General features: G+C 35.2%; 1 protein-coding gene across 1 annotated transcript in view; it reads left to right on the top strand.

Moving 5' to 3' along the window:
- The window catches only part of LOC131060356 (uncharacterized), a 112,717-nt gene that overhangs the window by 7,416 nt on the left and 91,142 nt on the right, over positions 1–14,159 (top strand). Inside the window, exon 2 of the mRNA XM_057993534.2 lies at positions 1,237–1,461. Within this exon, the coding sequence (XP_057849517.2) occupies positions 1,237–1,461 (225 nt within the window). The remainder of the gene's footprint in view (positions 1–1,236; positions 1,462–14,159) is intronic.

The raw sequence follows: 14,159 nt of genomic DNA, 5'->3' as shown, positions 1-14,159 counted from the left end.
TTGATAATGGTGAACAGAATTTTCAGTAATACAGTTATAATCATGGATAGAAAACCCTGCAAGTACTTGCTAAGTTGCCGAGTACTCACGTTTTTTCAGCTAGGCTAGTACTCTCAAGTTTAACTTGTGAGTCTCTGCGGATGAGTTGCTGAGAAAATATTGCTGGATTTAAGACAGAAACTCATCAGGTTTCATGCGATTCCAAGGTAAAATTGTGACATGGGTTAAAATGCATAGGGGCAAGTTAAAATGCGTTGGGGCGGGTTAAAGCATAGATCGAAAAGTGTATTTCACAAGGGTTTTTTAATAAAAGTTTAAAACCTTGCAATCGCCTCTCCAATAAACCGTGGTTTTTGCAAGTCAAAAATTTTGGGCTTTTTGCATACTCTCTGAGTCCAAGTCTGCAAACTATGGTTATAATAATCTGATTTGCTTGGCAGGTAATGTAAAACAAGAAAGCATATAGTTTGAGGCATGGTTGCATCGTCATCCTTGAAGAGTCAGAATACTGCTTAAAATAGTACTTTGCCTTGTGTTTTTTTTTAGTTTTTGTTTTAAAAAAAAATGCGTATATATCTCACAAAAGAAATGGAAGATTTACATCAGCCTGATTTGCTGTAGTTTCACTAGGAAATTACCTTCCTATATGAGCAAGGAAAGAAGGTACGTGTGCTTGAGAGACAATGGATGAAGAATCAATGTCTTTATGTAACCATTTAAGTCTAGATTCAACAATCAAAGCTGTATCCTGTTTGAGAGCCTTTAGTTTAATGTTATTAATATTGCATTGACTTTCTGAATGATCAATATCCCTTTCAGCTCTTCAGAAATCAAGCTTGTTTCCATAAAAAAAATGTTGCTAAGTTCAAAGATTTTCATAAATCAATGCAATCTATTCCCTGATTTACGGATGCAATATCGGGTTATTGAATGCTGGATCCTTAAAGAATTTTAGTTTTTTGTTTACTTTACCAAGTTAATGCTCTCTGGCCTGGATTTAATTTGCTTAATGTTTTTACACTTGTTTGTCTGATGTATTCTAGATGCTTACCAACCTCTCTCTGAAATTAGTCAGTTCTAATGAGCTTTTGTTAGGCTTACCAGGTTTTTCAGTAATAATGCACTTGTTCATTACTTTTTTGTGTATAAACAATGCACAGAAATGAGTTACCATTTATCTTTATGTCAGCTCTGTCTAAACTTGAGGCAATTGTGTGCTTTCTTACGACATTACAGGACATGTACTTATTCTACTCATATCAAGGCAACTTTCCAAATACCACGGACATTGACTAGACAGCGATTATGTTGTGGAAAACAAGGGGTATCTGTGGAGTTTAGGAAATCTCGAAGTCTAGCATTGAACTTTCATGATCATACCTTGAGGTCAAGGAATTGTGGCAAACTCTGTCACAGTGGCTTCCCATTGTCAGCATCATCTCCATGGGAACGCTCCAAAAGGTGGGTTCCATTACTGTGAAATCAACCTTCCTTTTCTGTTGAAATCTCTATGGACCATGCAAAATGGATGAATTGGTGGTTTCTTATGTTAATTAATGGCCCGATATTTGAAAAACTAATTGCTTGGCAATACTGGTTTTAAAGTACATGCTTTAGATTTTTTAGAAATATAAAATTTAGTCATCTTAGGAATGCAATTATGTTTCTCTTTTTCCTCTCTTTCTCTTCCTAGAAAAGAAAAAATCAAGTTTGTTATTTTATATAAATATGAATACATGTGCGTGTTTTCTTTTTGTTAATAACTTAATAGTAACCTGGTTTAGGCACCCAAGAGCCACAAAAAATGGCATCAAAGCACCAGAACGTGGAAATTAAAAGTTCACCAAGTCCCCCATGAGAATATTTATCATTAAACAAAAAATTACCACCTGGTTATTCTATCCATATGATCATCTAAAGTCTTCAATGAATTAGAAATTTACAACTTTGATGACCACCACCCCCAGTTATCTCATTAAATCTCAATGGGGCAAAAATTCCTTCACGCCATTATGCATGTTCCTCAAATTATGGGAAGATCTTAGAGTATGTGATGAGTGATCATTCCTTGAGAAAGTTCCTCCTTTTCCATCTTAATCTAATCCTGCCCTGGTGGAAACAGAGCTTGCAAATCTAGCTCATAACGCTTAGATTTTACTGAATCACCCCTTGTAGCCTTCAACACTAAATTTATCTGTCTCCATAGTAGGATCACTCATTGGAGCCTTGGATTGTTCAAGACCCAGCCTTGCTGTCTTGGGCTCAAGTGGTGCCTTTTCAGAATTAGAATCAACACAAAGAGCTTCTTGCAAAATTGGAGAAGAGGGAGGATCTTTAAGCTCCTTGGCCTCCCTTACTTCCAACCTAACAAGTGGGTTTTAAAGGCCCTTTTTGCAGGGATCAGTCTCAATTTTCTGGAAATCCTTTCTCTTACACAGGGAGGGAAGATTCCCACAGGAAACATCGTTTACACCTGAAATCGATTTTCTCATAATCCATTGATTGTCTCCAAATTCTATCTCCAATCTTAAGAACAATTTCTCTAGAAGCTCCTTAGAAAGATCCATCTTCACACAAAATTGGGCTTAGGTTTGTACAAGTTCTTTTTGTAGTCTTATCTACAAAACACGTGAGCTTCCATGAGGCATTTGCAATAGTAGATAAACTGGAAAATGACCAATATTACAGTGGCAAGTACGGAAGTCTTACCCAAATAAGGGCAGCAACAAAAGAATCAATTATGGGATTGAAGGAGGGAGACAAGGGATTTGTAATGTCTACAATTTTAAAGTGACGATTTATTAAATTAATTTAAATTTACTAAGTTGTCAAAAATAAATAAAATAGATAAACGATGACTTAATATTAATTAATTTAATAACAATATAATAATAAAATATATTATGGCACTTTATTAATTATATTTCTCCAAGTAGGCCTATCTTCTAGATACTTTCTAGAGACCTTTATAAGGGGGTTCTTGGTGATGGATTGCTCATGTGTGAATTTGATAAACGACTTATGATTTCTGGAGATGGAAACCTTTAGGAGTTTGACAAAAGGGCTGGACGAAAATCTAGTTCTTCCCAAAGGGTGGATTTGCGATGGAGTCCACAACTGAGCCAAATTTGCAGGTAAGTTTTATTAAGAGATTTAGTAGTGTATCTTCCGAGAGGTTTTATATTTTGAGTTTGAGAAATAAGAACATTTATTTTGAATAATATCTACTGTTGGGTCAATAGTGGAGAATCGATATTGTGGGTTCATGGCATTTTTATTTTGATTATTATTGTAAGCTGTAAATCTAATTATTTGGCCACATTTTAATGCTGAGTTATTCAAATTGTGACAAAAGGGTGAAATATTTTCATTTTATATAATTGCTATTGCTTGTCTTTGTGATTGAGAATATTAGTAAAGCTCTGGCTCTTATGTATCTTGCGGGTGGCTCTAATGTATATCTAATGTTTGGCACAAAACATTATTGAGGCTATCTTCATATTGTGGAGTATGAACTTTGGTGAAAGAGGCGATTTATCTTAATAATCGCAAGGTGTGTAATGACCCACTTCACTTAACCCAAAATTACCACAATTATTTATTTATTTATATATGTTTGGTTCAATCACATACTCAAGTACTTCTATCCAAACGTGATAGGCATCCATCCATCTGGGATAGGCATTTGGGTTAGGCATCTATTTCAACCAAGATTATATGTTAAAACAATAACTGAATGCTTCTTAGTTTGCAACACAATGTACCTATTTCTTACCCAAGTTGCTCCTGCATTTCATCATGATCTATTTCCCTTTCCTCTCATACCGGCACCTGCAAGATGTCTACATGTCTAGATTTTCAACATAAGGCCAAAAGATAATTAGATACATGATCATCATGATATATCGTATCATTATCTTAAATGGTTTAATCATACAGTAGCGAACTAATAATTTTTCAAAGATGAACAAGAAATGCATAAGATTGGGAAGGAGTGGTAAGACCAATCAAAATTCAGAAGGGCGAGACGTAAGGGCTAGACCTAATGTCTCGTGGGCTTATCACAGATGGCCTTGCCTACGTGAAAGCGTAGAGATGCCGTAGTTCAACTTTTCAATTGGAACCATCTATATGATGTAGTAGTAGTGGGTATGCAACTCTTTCTAGGGTCCACTTCCCTAGACAATTTCCTCGTCGACTGCCACCCACTTAGGTGAAGCAGAGACAAAATCCTAGTTAAAGATATACTATTCCAACACACACCAAGGAGGTTGCTTGAATGTTAAGTTTTCAAGAGAATAATTTCGTGTTTACTTATAACTTGAGTTTATATCTCTTTATTTGATTTTTGTTGATTTGACCTATCAGGTATTGAATAGCCAAATCCTAACAACTTTACTTTTATCGATACATATTGAATTCAATTCGTTTAATCAGGTAACGTGAAAAAACTATAATGGTTTAATGAAGCAATAACTCCAATCACTGGATTCAATTGCTTTCTTTTAGCATTTTGAGATGTATTGATATGCCTAAAATAATTTCAACATCCTTCCATTAACCAATGGTATTTAATTCAAAAGTTCAAAAAAACTACATTAATTGCTTAAAATAAAACACGGGCATTAATAATAATTGCACCTTTCAAATAAAATAATGAGAATAACAATTAAAAGTATTCATTCTCTCTGTGAGACATGGACCAACTCTGATGCCATGTGAGATTTTGCCAAGATCAAGAGGCAATGGAAAGCACAAATAAGAGAGAACAAAATAGATGATAGAAATAAACTGTATTCTATCAAGATGAAAATACTGATCAACTGGATCATCAAGCATTTAATGATTGCCCATATAAACAATGTAGATGAGCCTACTTATATAGGCAAGGCTAGGGATATGTGAGCACACAAACATGACATGTGGCTCAATAAGAAACAAGGGTAGGTACGAAATATATGTGGGTAGGTAGGAGAAACAATATAATATTCCACATGAGGTGGATCACCCACTAAATGTGGAGTGTAACAACAAGATCACACCATACACACACTATCCCAATGTGGCACAAACACCCAAGTGTCTCATACCCAAACTACTATGTATAGCATTTCCTAAGTAAACTTAAGTATAGTGTAATAATATCCAAGATGAATAATTATTTACACCAACACTCTCTGTCTCTCTTTTTCTATTTATTGTTAAAAGGTGTGAAACTAGGTTTCCATGAGGACAAAATTTATTATTTATTCACTAGGATAGAGATAAAATTTACTTCGATCATAGAGTGATACAAGGTGAGAGGAAATACTTCAAAATAATGTCATTGAATATTTAACCCAATTTAATACTAATCTAACTTTACAAATTAAATTATAAGAGAAACTATCTATAAAGTTCTTAAAATAAAAGTCGCGTATTAGATTGAACCAAAATATATTCACTTTTGTTGAACCACCAAGATCCCTATTAGATAAGGTCCGAGGATGTAAGGATAAATGATCAAACTATGAAATTATTACCAGCTACAATATAAGTTTAAAAAAAAAAAATAAAAAAAAAAATAGAAATAAAAATAAAGAATAGTAATATTCTTCAATCAGTACCTTAAAATAACTAGATTTTTTTTTCCAATATCTACCATTATTTACTGAATGGTCCATAAAATCTTAACAATGATTATGTATAACGAGTGTTTGCAACTCAACCATATGATACTAAAACTAATATAATTGTAGATAGATTCTAACCACATGCCATGCTAGCTTTCTCTTCAAATTTAAATGAATCAGAAAAATAATGAAGTCCTTTCTTCCTATGATTGTATTCCTCTCTTAAAGCTAGACATTATAAATGTCCTTTCAAGGCATATCTTTACAACGTCTTAGATACCTGATTACTTTATGGGATGAGTCGTGGAATAATTTTCTTTAAAGGTACACCTTTATATTTTACATCTAATTACCATACTTCTTCTCTTGCCAATACTCTATTTCTACAATATCTCTTTGACATGTTTAATGTACCAAATTTAAATTTTGATTTGAGGGTTAAAATTTAAATCTCCCTATAGTATGCTCCTTACATATAATGGAAGCTAAGTCACAGGATACGGCGATTTTCATGGATGAGGTTCGAATTTAATCGAATTTCAAACTTCTATTAAAAAAATCGAATTTAATTGAATTTCCTCTATAAAGAACTGCTATCCGCCTCTAAACACAACTCAGCTGGTCGTGGGTATTCTTTGTATATGCTTTGTATCTATTGGGTCATGGGTGTCTGCAACTGCTAGGTCGCCCTCGGATTTTCTCCAACAAGGGTCGCTATTCTGATAATTTATTAGAAGTATACATATATAGAAGGCAAATTTTATTAATAAACAAAATTATAGATGGCGAATTTTATCTGATTTTTTTTTCGAATTTTTCCCTTGTCGAATTTCATTCGAATTTCATGGCTGTCGAATTCGAATTCGAATTCGAACCTTGTGACTTAGAATGGAAGTATTTAAATTGTGTATCAATACATAAATATGAATATTATTATGATTAAATAGTTATATATGGATAAAATAGACTATTATTTTATAAGTGAAGAGTTCTAGAGGATGATGAGTTGATACATAAAAATAACTTTCTATACATTTAGATGATTTGATGTTCCTTTCATCTAAGCATGATATTGTTTTTGTTTTCCATTCCCACAATATAATCAATTAAATAATATTATTATAATTACCCCTCAAAAAGATAGAAGAATTTACCCCATACATAGAGAGCCATTATTATTCTCACTTTGTTTTTATATTATTTTTATTTTATTTACCATACCTTAAAACATTTATATATAAAGATTTGGTTACTTTAAAAGCCACTTACTACACATATAATTAGCAATATGGGAAAATGCTTTAATTTTAGAAAGGCTATAAAGTAATGTAAAATAGTGAAAGGGGTTCTCTTATGTGAGAGGAGGAGAGAGAACACTGAGAACCGCACATAAAGAAAATTAAATAAAGATTGTATGAGCAATTCAGTTTACTCCCTGGCTCCATCTTAAATCATAGTAGATGCATGAATTAAATAAGGCATGAGATGAAGTGAACAAAAATCTGATTTGTTCTTTTATTTTATTATCCTCTACAGAGGATCAAGGAGATTTCTATTCTTTAGTTTCATTATTCTGCTGTTATGGATATCAGCTGGTAAGATATAGAGCGGTGATCTTAACTTTAGATCTCTGCTGCCATTTTGTTTTGCTAATTTTCACTTCTAGCTATTATTATTATTATTATTTTTGGCTATAAATTTGAGAGAGCATATTGGTAGAGTTTTGAATAAAATTCTTTCATTCCCAGCTACTATTATTATTATTATTTACTGGTAGAGTTTTGAATAATTTAATTTCTAGCCACTATTTTTATTATTTACTGGTAAAGTTTACTTTAATTTCCAGCTACTATTATTATTATTTACTGGTAAAGTTTACTTTCATTTCCAGCCACTATTATTTTTATTTTCGTTGAAGTTTGTGAGGGCATGCAGGTTTTTATCTCGAGCAAAATTCAAATATAAGAAATTTTTATTGGAAGATGAGTGTGTATACAAAAGTAACAACAATAAAGTATTCTAACCATGGTTATCTGACAGGACTTCTCTCTCAATGTGTAAGCAGAATAGGTGTGCTAGGAAAATAAAGAAGACTAAATTGATATTTCTGTAGTCGGGAAGAAATCAATTGCATACGTTGTGATTCCCTAATATCATTAGATACTCATAGAAGCTAAGAAACCACATATTTAATTACAGTCAAGAGGGAGGAAAAGGTGTAAAACCGAAAAAAATAAAATATGACAAATTTCAACTGAGTGCTGGATTTTATCCTGAAATACCCCACAATGGAGAAAGACCAATTGGTAGAGGCAATCGCTTACTCAAATTGGATCTATAAAAGCCCTAATTTATCAGCTCTACATCTCTATCAAAGATACTCTTCTTTATTTAATAAAACATCAAATGAAATAGATTTTGAAGAATAGGCAACACAAAAGTCATAGTACTACAAGTGACTATTATATCTAGGAGGACGTGGTATACACATACTACTCTGTTTGCAGGAAATAATATTACTTAGTTGAATGAGCATGGTATACTGGTGTCGATGCTTATTTGTATTTTGGTTTTCTTAGATTTTGAACTGTTATGGTTGACATTCAGAAGGATAGGCAATAAAGTACACCTTTATGTACTTACAGGCTGATTAAAAGTTCTTGGTAAGAGCTGCAATTCTATCTTCCATTGCCAGTTGCCACCATGAGGAAGGCAAGCTGCTAAGCTTAGCGTAGATCACCATATCCAGCTTATTTTTTTTTACTCTTCACTGTCTCTCTCTACTGCCCTCCTTGCAGGATACGCACATATTAGATTTGTTAAAAAAATGCAATGCAATTAGCAGGCGTACGGCTAAATTCTTTCCCAGTGTTCTTTTGGCCTAAACCAAAAATGGGGATTATTTTACAGAAATCGTCAAAGAGATATCGTTTCATGGAATGCCATGATTGCAAGATTTTTTTTGCAGGAAATGTATTGAATGAAAAGTCTTTTTAAAGAAAAACTCCAATAAAAGGAAGAAAATGTAATTGTTACTAGTGAAGGATTGACTCCTCTTTTTCCCCTATTCTCCTGTTTCCCCCACCTCGAATACCACCCAATTCTCCTTATTTAGTTGATTGATAGCTCTCCTAAAGCTTTGTACCTGACATTTATTGATTGCAATCCTTTTAGGGATTCAAGCATGCAAGTCCACACCCCAAATTCCTTGACTCTTTATTTATTTCTATTATTTATTGAAAAGTAACGTATGAGCTGAGCAAAGCTCTTTGCATCAAATTCCAATGGCTTTTCCATGCATCCAAGGGTCACCATGAATGGAGATAATGCATATAACTGAAAGACAGTAAAGCCGTGTGTCATTTCTCATGACTGCTTAATGAGTAGCCCTCCTTAAGAAATGTGTGCCTTTCCTCATTACTCCAGATTACCTGGCCCAGGGCTGGGAGGCCATACGTCATTAATGGTACAACTTAAATTAAGTCTTACCTGTTCCCTCTCCTCATTGCTATTGGCTACCTCCTTACTAAATGCATCCCCTTATTTTCTATACTTTAAATTAAATTAATAGGAGCTATGACGATGATAATTATTATATCTAAGTATCTTTACTGCCGTATATATTATATACTTTTGTAGCCAATTAAAATGTATTCACTTGCACATACATTCTGTAATACAGATTACATGTTTAGTTACCAGTCTATTTATTTCATATATATCTATATTACTATCATATGTGTATTTTAATATTATATTCTAATTTGACATGAATATTTTATCTTTAATTTCTTAATATAAATAACTTAGTCCACTTATTTAATTAATTGGTTTAATTTAATTATTAGATTTTTTTAATTAAATTTAATAAATAATTAATTTAAACCTTACTTGAACTTAATCAAAGAATTTTCTCAAATGTTCTAACAGAGCATCGTGATTGGGTGTATCCTCCGCACAGCTACAAAAATTCGGTGTGAGTCGCTTTACTTCTCCTACAGCTTCAAGAATTAAAAGTGTATCCTTCATCACACTATTGGATTAATCTTTGGCAACACACGGGCAAATATATTAGGCTTTGTGGAAGCTATATTATTGTGAGCTGTCGGGAAAGGTACCTCCGCATTCCATAGTCATCGTTGATTCTCACTTCTGGTGTCAAGAGTCCATTTGTGTGGGCTGGCTAATATCTAGAATTGGAGCTAGTGTCATCAAACTCCTTTGTGGAGACGTAGGAGCATCAAGCCTAAAATCGTGGAAAGAGAAATTTTGAGCAATACCATTTCTGGTGCGAAATTATTTTGTGAAGCTTTGACTTTGTATGCAAGTTACCTTGGCATTGGAAGAGAATATCTTTGTTCGTTGCAGGATTTAAGCAAATACTAGTAATAATACTAGCGCTTGGGAATGCTAGGTATTATTAATCTTCAATCGGCATTTTCTTTCCTAACTGGAGCAGCCACAAATAAATCCGAGTATGCAAACTTTGAGGTGGTTTGTTTTTTATGCTTTAATATCAATCGCTAGTGGGAAGTGATTCCATATATATTCGAAGGTCTTATTTTGGTAGCTAAGGGTAGGCTACATATTTCTGAATGAGCATGATATTATAAACTGTATGCTTATATTTGCCTTTGTATTGGATTACATAATTGCAATCACAAAGGTATTTAAATTTTGGGTGTATAAGATAGTAGGTTCATTTCAGTGGTATCAGAGCCAAAATTCTGCTAGCCAGTGGGATTCTAAGGATGATTACAGAGATGGAAGAAAGGGATAATGAAATTGCATTCTCCAAAATTGCCAAATGGTGTAACAGATATCAAAGGATGAAGGATCTACTAACATTTTAGGAATATTGAAGTCTAGCAAGGATTACTATACCTGTGAATGAGGAGGTTATCAGGATTTTTGATGAATACTTAAGTGAACTTGAGGAGGTCAAGGCTACTGAATCTTTTGATAGGTACTACGTAAGCAAAAGGAAAGAGGAATTGGATCCTGAATCAGGAACTCAATTAGACTCAAAAGACGATCAAATTGTGCCTAGTCAAGAGGGAGTTGATGCTTGTGGAGAAACTGAAATGAATGAGAAAAGTAAGAAGCTAGAAGAAAACTAAGAAGTTATCGTTGAGGAAAGGATAGAAAAGAAAGGAGAATCAATTGCTTGTGATCTGCAGCTTACAAATGATCATGGGAAAGACAACAGTCAACCATATGAGGATGTGACCAAGCAAAAATCAACTAGTCTTCATAACAACCACAAGGTTGAAGAACATGCTTTCCCAGAATTGGCCAAACCAGCATTGACTAATCAACTATGTGGAGAAATTTGGTTGTGTAGTGAGATTGATTTTCCTTGCTTTGTACCTATGATTACATTGGAGAAATACGTGTCAAGGCCATATAAGGTATGTTGTCTTAGAGAGCTGATTGTGGAGTCTAGGAGATTGCCTAATAAGAAGGTCCTACAATTTGATAATGTGTGGTTTGTCATGGACACTTCACCATGGAGTTGGTTGGAGGCTGAAAACATAACCGCTAGGGAGATGCAGGTATGGATCGGTTTAACGACAACTAAGGTAGCTTGGGGAATGTGTGACTTTCAGCTAGACACACCTCATAGACCGACACTTATGAAGAAGCAACTTACCATTGAAGGAGATGCAATAAAGGACAACGAAGACACTTTGAAGAGGTAGGAACATGATTTTGATTTTCTGAGTTTGATGAGCATTTCTTGCATGGAGGACACTCAAGAATGGATTGTTTACTGCTATATCTGATAAATTAAATACAGGAAATAATAATACAAATGACAATGCATACTAGACACAACAATAAAATATATCTTTGTGCACATGAAATTATTACAGAGAGGAAGACCAGAGATGGTCGGTCAAGGATTACAATTGATCCAACTATACCATACTACCTTCTTGCGGTACACAACATATTTAAAGCACTCAACGGTTGCCAAGAGGAAAACAACTGCCAACCGACCGATACATTAACTACCTGAGAGTGACAACCCACTTAATACAAACAATTAATACATTGGCAGATAACAAATATTATCAAACATAGCAATAGGCATTTTATGCCGACTTCATGGATTGATAAGTATGAGGTAAAAGATAGAAACTCAGATTGCTCACAGTTTGATTCTGTATCAGCAGTTGAAGAAGAGCACGTGGTAAATGATTCTACTCACATTTATGTTGGTGATCATTTGATTGAGCATGATGATGGCCTAACTTCAAAATATGAGTTTTGTGGAAGAGGTGCTTTGAAGGGAGCTGTGTTGGAATGGTACAATTATGAGGACAAATCAGAACATTTGTTTGAAGATGTTAGAGCTCAAGGGTCACATCACTTGGAAGGTCAATTGAGGTTAAATGAAGACATGATTATTGCATCTCTAACTCACATTGATGATACTTATAAGATAATGGCAGATTATTTGTGGAAAGATCAAGGGGGACACAAAGGCCTTGAATGAGACCTATCTCTTGCAGACTTACAGGTACTCAGAGAAGCTTTGGTTGTGATGAAATCAAACCACCTACACCTACTCTTGGATAGAGACTATCTCCTCCAGCTTAATGAGATATATTTTGATGCATTAAGAAGAAAAGAAGATGAAGCTGGTAAGCTTACCTGTGAGCTTAAAGTTAATATGGATTCTTGGAAGAGTACTCAAATGGGCCTTCAAGAATCAGGAAATCAAAGTGACGAGTTTTGTTTGGAGTTGAGCTTGACATATTCTTTGTTGAGACATGGACCAGCTAGGACTCGAACCTAGGACCTTCCATATGCTGCTGGAGTGCTCTACCACTGAGCTACTGGCCCCTCTTGGACCAGTCCATCGTCGGTCCGGGTGTGGCTTATTTCCAACACCAACACCCCCCCTTAAGCCACACCTCTCGTGTGCTTGGGGCTCCTAGCTTGGATCTGGCTCTGATACCATGTTGAGACATGGACCAGCTAGGACTCGAACCTAGGACCTTCCATATGCTGCTGGAGTGCTCTACCACTGAGCTACTGGCTCCTCTTGGACCAGTCCATCGTCGGTCCGGGTGTGGCTTATTTCCAACACCAACATTCTTCATCATCCGAATTAAATATTCAATCATCTTTTGCAGCCCCACCTAAGGAATAGGAAAATTAAGCAAGAATGGTAGAAATTAACCAAGTAATGGAGGATCTTCATAGAGAAGAGGATTTTGTTTGCAGCCATGAAGGAGATACATCTAATTTTCAGCTGCATGCTTCTTTGGACCAGCCTTCGTTGAGGAGCAACCTCCCAGTGAAGAAGTTGCAATGAAGGCGCAAACTATGATCAAAGGAGAAAAGATTGTTTATACTCCTTGTCGGCCATCAGGAGATGATAGTGGTGCAATTTGGGAAGAAATTATCCTTGTCAGAATGGAAGAGATCTCCTTGTGTTTTGACATCTCATTGTGAAGAGGGTGATTTCTTGATTGGACATGATGCTGCCCTAAACTCAGAAAATTCTGATTTCCTGCTTGTTGACAGCAGCACTTCAGTTGGGACAGTTGGCACATGGTACACCTATGAACACGACAGCCAAGAGGATGGAGGCTTGAATCAAGCTTGAAGCATGTAATCTTCAGTTAGAGACATCTCTTGGAGCAGCACTTGATGAAGAACTTTCAACAAAGAAGGAAGGAGTGTTTGAGGCTCTTGAGGACACCATGGAAAGGTATGACTGCCATTCTGATTTTTTGCTTGGCAAGAACAGTCCCTCAACTTTGCATAATCATGGAATATCAGCTACTTCACATGAAGATGATGGTATTGAGGAGTCTCCCAATATGGGCACTCAAATTTTGTGTGAGGAATTTAATGAAGATTCAAGCCACAAAGGTTTTGATTTTGTACGTCATACCTTGGGGGATGTAAAGAAGTCACAAGGTACATGTGATGGATGGCTACAAAGAGATGGAAGGCCAAGTGGTTGACTGCCCAAGCAAGACAGTACTTACAAGAAGAACTTTCAGATTGGTGTGAACTAGAGAAGAGGTATGATTCAGAATTTTTTATTGGGATAACTACTTTGCATCATCAGGTTCGTGAGTTTCCTTGTTTAGAGAATCCATTGAAGGCTCAAATCATAGAGGAAAATGGGATAGTTGAGCACACACTTGGTGGATCAGCCACTAGAGTTATATCTACACATGTAGAGGGAGACATAAGTAATTTGGTTGGGCCTGTGGTCATTTGTGGAGAGTTTGAGGAGCTATCTCTTTTAGAAGCTCACATAATAGAACTTATTGCTTTCGGGCTAGCCTATGAAGGAGTGTACTTGGATGGGGGCATTGGTGATTCTTTGATGAAGTCTAAGACTACCCTAATTCCAAGACTCGTGACACATGTCATGGAGATACTTGCTCTTGGTTAGTATGCACTTGGAGAAGTGGAGATATAGCTGGTCTATTAACCAAGCTATGGAGAAGTTGTCATGGAGGTACTTGGTTTTGAGTTGCAAATGTTTGAGTTTCAGCTGGGTATGATCTATGGTAT

This window comes from Cryptomeria japonica, chromosome 4 (assembly GCF_030272615.1).
Source record: "Cryptomeria japonica chromosome 4, Sugi_1.0, whole genome shotgun sequence".
Taxonomy (NCBI): Eukaryota; Viridiplantae; Streptophyta; class Pinopsida; order Cupressales; family Cupressaceae; genus Cryptomeria; species Cryptomeria japonica.
This window is presented reverse-complemented; position numbering and strand designations above follow the sequence as displayed.